At 41.1% G+C, this 6,000-nt stretch overlaps 1 protein-coding gene across 3 annotated transcripts in view; it reads left to right on the top strand.

Annotated features, from left to right (window-relative positions):
- Positions 1–508: 508 nt before the first annotated feature.
- appl1 (adaptor protein, phosphotyrosine interacting with PH domain and leucine zipper 1) overlaps positions 509–6,000 on the top strand; it is a 34,089-nt gene continuing 28,597 nt past the window's right edge. The window contains exon 1 of one of the 3 annotated variants that reach the window (XM_003217711.4): positions 509–668. In XM_003217711.4, the coding sequence (XP_003217759.1) occupies positions 615–668 (54 nt within the window). In that variant the 5' untranslated portion in view covers positions 509–614. The other 2 variants (XM_062969872.1, XM_016991624.2) reach the window with 2 other exon arrangements.

Below are 6,000 nucleotides of genomic sequence, written 5' to 3'. Positions count from 1 at the left end.
TCAAAGCCTGGCTGCTTCCTGCCTGGGGGCATCCAACAGAGGATGCCCCCAGGCTGGAAGCAGTCAGGCTTTGAAGCTGCAAGGCAGTTCAAAACACCCGGAGGGTCGAAGTTTGCCCAGGCCTGGTCTATACTGCGGAATGAATGCGGTCTGACTTCAGCTTAACTACCACAGCTCAATGCTATGGAGTTGTAGGCTTACAAGGCCTTTAGCCTTCTCTGCTACAGCCTGCTGGAACCTCTTCAAACCACAAACCCCAGGGTTCAATACCATTCCAGAGCCACAGCTGTTAAAATTGGTGCCAAACTGCATCACTGCCTGGGTGGCTGCTGGTCCATGCCTGAAGCCAAGCCTCGCCTGCCACAAAAAGAGAGGGAGAGGAAGCCTAAGAAAATAGACTCAGGCTGGAGGGTTGATGTCGTCATCGCTCTCCTCGGAGTGGCCGCCCTGTCAGCCAATAGGAAGCGGCGCCGGAGTCTCGCGGGCGGCTCCCTCCTTCCTGCTGCGGGGCCGGGGCGGGACTTCCGCACGGTCATTGCGCTGAGGCGGAGACTCAGGCCCGTGGTGAGGGCGCGGAGGGAGGCCTGGCCTGTGGAAGAGACCCAGCCGCCGCCATGCCCGGGATAGACAAGCTGCCCATCGAGGAGACGCTGGAGGACAGCCCTCAGGTCGGTCGCTGGGCCTTGCCTTGTTTCAGGCCTTGTTTCGCCGGTGAGGCGCGTGGCAAAAAGGCCAAACTGCGTTCACCCTAGAGCAGGCCTAGGCAAACTTCGGCCCTCCAGGTGGTTTGGACTCCAACTCCCACAATTCCTGATCATTGAACAAACTGGCTGGGCCTTCTGGGAACTGGAGGCTGAGGATGCCTGGTGTAGATGCGCCCAGTGTGTTGGTAGGAATGCTTCAAGCCTTGAGGCCACAGGGCCATCAAATGCTAATCAAGGTGATTAATTACAACATCCACACCTGCCTCCAACAGACAAGCGTTCTTTCTTCCACCCTGGACCTTACAGAGATATATAAACCTCCCTTGCTTAGTTTTCCAACATATCTCACAACCTCTGAGGATGCCTGCCACAGATGTAGGCAAAACGTCAGGAGAGAAAACTTCTGGAACATGCCTATACAGCCTGAAAGACTCGCAACAACCCACTTTATTTATACAGCTCTGATATTTTTTCCAAGCACTACAATTTCAGTCAAGGATAATGTGATAAGAGCAGTAGATCTGGATGAATAATGTTACTGATTTTTAAAATAAAATATTATTGTTGTGCAAGGATTCAAATTGCTGCCTCAGTGTCCCTACCCCACCCTTCCTCTTTGGTCAGGTGGATTTGTTTATTGGCTGCTCTGAGATTGTCATCTTGAATGCAGCATTAGTTAAATTGGCTTCTGGTGAAACCTGTTCAGAGATTTAGCCTCAAAAGTATTATTAATAATGATTTAACCTGCCCTTTCTCCCCAGAAGAACTCGGGGCGACTTCCAAAAATAAAAGTGGCAATCATTCAGTGCCATGCACAATAACAAATTGAAACAATTAAAGCAAAAAGTTAATAAACAGTTAAAAATAGAACAATTGGAACAACCTTGGCTTCCTAAATAACACCACAAATAATACCATATAAGTCAGGCCTCATAAATAACACTACAAACACATTAAGCCATTAAAATCTGCATAAATAAATTGTTAAAGTATAAAAATATAAATATATAAGAATGTGAAAATATATAATGCCATTTATATATTTCTTTTGTATTATGTTCATCTATAGTTTGATTATGCTTTTCCAGTATAGCAGGGAGTTGGGCTAGATGACTCCATGTGGCCTCTTCCAGCTGTATTATTCTATGATTTTATAGGTATATGCATATTTCAGTAATATTTTTTCTTTTCTGTTGGCCTGAAGGTGTAATACCAAATGTTTGCTATTAGAATTATGTGAAATTGTTATTGATTACATTTTAATTCAGACTGACAGTTCCTTTTTTCATTCTGAAAAAGGCAATAGTTTATTTCATGTCAAAAGCATTGAATAATAAATACGCTTAAAACTGATAAAATAATCACAAGCAGCTAAATAATTTTAGACCAGAAATGGGCTACAGCGACTGCATTGTATGTAGCTTTAAACAGTTCTTCCCCTCTGCATGAGACAGGGCATAATGGGCAAGCATACAGATGCTGAATTGTTTATTCTGCTCCACAGTTGCACAAGGTGTAGGATTCTCCTAGGTAGTGCCATTTTGCCAGGTTGTCTTTTGATCTGCCAACTTTAGTTCTGAATCTGTTCAGGGACTTCCAGGTTGCCCATTTTTGCTTTACCCCTGGAGGCAGACTCTCGTGGGAGGCCATCCAGTTGGAATTGCCTGATTTTGCTGCCCACAGGGATATTCTTGCTGTTGCTGGAGGAACATTTAGAGTAATGGTGGTTCTCACAAAACTTTTCCTTTATTTAAGTCTACTGGGAGGAGGCTGATAGCCATATAGTGGGTGGTTTTCACAGTGTTCAACCTTATTTCTCTTGCTCTTGGTAGCAACTTCCAGCTTTAAGAGTCTATCAACACACTATAATGTAAAGGCAATAATGAATTAGCTAGTTATAAGAGTTTGAGATTTTCTTTTCAACTATGGAAAAATCAGCATTGTGCCCAATGTAGAAAGAGAATGATGCTGTGCAGTATCTTCCTGTTTACCCGAAGAGTGAACTACAGTTTCTCATCTGTTCCTGAATAGGATATATTTAATACATGAGGAGATAATTTGAAATACTTCCTGCACTCTGATCTACAAAACTGTTTGAGCAGTGCTTTATAGTCTTAACCTTTTGTGTTCTTAGCTACAGCAATTGCAGTAGTGTGCAAGTGTCATAAAAGATTCTTACAGCTCAGTAAATTACCCTTTACACTGCTATTTGAGTGCAGTGGCTTTATTATAATCCACATTGACATGGCACTGTACTTGCAGTGTGTGTATTAGCTTACATCCTGACCCTATGTATTTTCACTCCAACCCAAATTAAAGGAGAATTATTTATGAGTAAAATTGAGATTGCAAATTTAGTGGTACTTTCACACTTTTTGCATTATATAGAACCCCTGTACCCCAAAGGTTCTTTCAGAATCCATTCTTAACATTAATTCTTCTGTAAAATTTACAAATGATAGTTTGTTTATATATTCTCTAGCCAAATATATTGACAGATTTTTTGGTTACAGTCTTGAATTATGAGCCAAAAAACTCGTGGTTCAATCTCTACTTAACCATGAATGTATGCTATTTCTATAATTAGTGAGGGGGTAATCTTACAAATTGGTTTAATGCTGAACCTCTTTATAGCATTGTGTTTATGTATTTCGTTGCTTCCTGGTTTATAGTTTATGATGCTAAAATGTAACTTCTCCTTGCCCTAAAACCCCCAGCGAAACAGTGATCTCTAGGTTCATAGAGCAAACACGAACGATAGCCTAGTACTTTCAGTATCACAACAATCTATGGTTTGCCACAAACCAAAAATTATTTAATCAGAGCTCACAAGGAGTGGAAGAGCTATAACTTTAAACTTGGATTTTATTACACCAAACTAAAGATTGGCATTACAGATGAATTAGCTTCATGTTTTATGTGGTTTTATCTGAAAACTACTGAAAAACCACGAACATTTTCAGGAACATTTAACATTATACATGATGTTTTATTGAGGGAAAGAGAAATATTGCAGTTAACAGCCATGTTTCACTTTAATGTGAAGTTCTGAGGCTGTCCGGTACATTGTCAAAATCATTGTTCAAGGCTTTCCACACTGGTAAAGGCAGACTGGTGAAATGTCTTTGAGGGTTGTGATCTGCAAAGTTGAATGAGTAAGACTGTTGTGATGACATGTTTCCATGTCACTTATCTCTCAGGAGACTGTGAGTAAACCACATTGCCTATTCAGTACAGGAGAGCTTCCATTGCCGGCTAAGTGAGCCAAACTTTCATAATAAACTTGGAAGTGGACTTACTAGTACGAAATAACATTCAGAAATGGTGAACATGAAATAATAAATTCAGAGTGAATTTTGGCTGCTTGTTCAGTCCACTAAATTGGACTACAATTTTCTACTTTCTGGGAAATCTTTCCACCTTGATCTGTCTGATGTGTAAAGACTGCAACATATTTTAGGGCACAAACCAGTCAGCTGATAAGAAAAGATGCCCAATCCTGTGGATCTCTGCCATCCCACTGAGAATGCATCTTAAAACATGTTAACTAGTTCACTATTTAAATGTTGCACTGAGACTATTAGAAATTAGTACCATGGCCACCATTATTGATAGAAAAGTCCTTCATAATTTTTGAGGTGCCTTGAAGACATTTCATTACATTAGGATTGTATGTCTCTTGATACAAAATAGATGAGAGAACTAATCCTAAGCCCAGGTAAATAGTTTAGAAAGACTTTGCAGATGTAGAGAATGCAAACATTTCTAGAACTAGATTGTTTTTTGTGTGTCCTTCACATATTTAGTTAAGATAATTTTGGATTATCTACATCCAGATTTATTGGCCCAAGACTCAGTGATATCAGTTTCTAGGCGCGAAGATCACTGCAGATACAGACTGCAGCCAGGAAATCAGAAGATGTTTACTTCTTGGGAGGAGAGCAATGGCCAATCTTGATAAAATAGTGAACAGCAGAGACATCACACTGGCAACGAAGGTCCGCATAGTCAAAGCAATGGTATTCCCCATAGTAACCTATGGTTGTGAGAGCTGGACCATAAGGAAGGCTGAGTGAAGGAAGATAGATGCTTTTGAACATTGGAGCTGGAGGAAAATCCTGAGAGTGCCTTGGACCGCAAGAAGATCCAACCAGTCCATCCTCTAGGAAATAATGCCCGGCTGCTCACTGGAGGGAAGGATACTAGAGGCAAAGATGAAGTATTTTGGCCACATCATAAGAAGACAGGAAAGCTTGGAAAAGATCATGATGCTGGGGAAAATGGAAAGAAAAAGGAAGAGAGGCCGACCAAGGGCAAGATGGATGGACGGTATCTTTGAAGTGACTGGCAACATGAAGGAATTGGGTGCGGTAACGACCGACAGGGAGCTCTGGTGCAGCCTGTCCATGAGGTCACGAGACGGAAATGACTGACTGAATGAAGAAGAAGAAAAAGTAAAAATACATGCATGCCCAGAATAAAATGTCTGAACCTGTACAAAAAGGCTTGCCAGTAGCAAAAGAACACATTTGAAGTCATAACTGGAAAAGAAAAAAAACCCCCACCAATTTCTTCAGTGATCATCTACACTTGAGAGAGTGAGGGAGATTTTTTAGAAAGGCCAGTCATCAGCCAGTCCTTCAAGGAAGCCAGCATGGTGTAATGGTTTGAGTGTTGGATTATGTCTCTGAAGACCAGGGTTCAAATCTCACTTGGACAAGTCACACTCTCTCAGCCTCAGAGGAAAGCGAAGGCAATAAACCCTTCTGAACACCTCTTACTGAGGAACGTTGGTTTGTATGTCTCTGTGTGAAAGAGATTTTCCCCAGTGTTAGAGTGTTGGGTGTTGGCTTGTAAAATATAGCCGGGCTCTACCTACCAAATAGGTTAGTGTGAGGTACAATGTTGCCATCTAGCTAACAATCCCATTTTCCAGTATTACCTTTTGTATTGTCTCCTTTATTTTCTAACTCACCCAAAATAGACCAATAGTATTCTGTGACCTTGGAACACACATAAGACTAATTTTGGTTTCTTAAGTTGTTTTTTCTAAAGTTTGGGGATGACAGTAATGGCAAAGGATTTCCAGGTTGTTTGCTTATAGAATATAGGATGTAGAGTTCAGTAACTTTATTATTGGTAGTGACTAGCATATACGAACCAATAGTAGTAATTTGTGTTCTTTTAATAGATGATTCCTGTGAGGGTGAAAATGAAGGGTTCCTTCAATTAAAACAAAATCCCAGCAAACATTCCAAAAATCCCAAAATATCCACTGTAGGGGGTACGCATGAAA

Source organism: Anolis carolinensis, chromosome 2 (genome assembly GCF_035594765.1).
Source record: "Anolis carolinensis isolate JA03-04 chromosome 2, rAnoCar3.1.pri, whole genome shotgun sequence".
In the NCBI taxonomy this organism is placed as follows: domain Eukaryota; kingdom Metazoa; phylum Chordata; class Lepidosauria; order Squamata; family Dactyloidae; genus Anolis; species Anolis carolinensis.
Note: the sequence above shows the minus strand (reverse complement) of the source record. Positions and strands in the feature narration are given on the sequence as shown.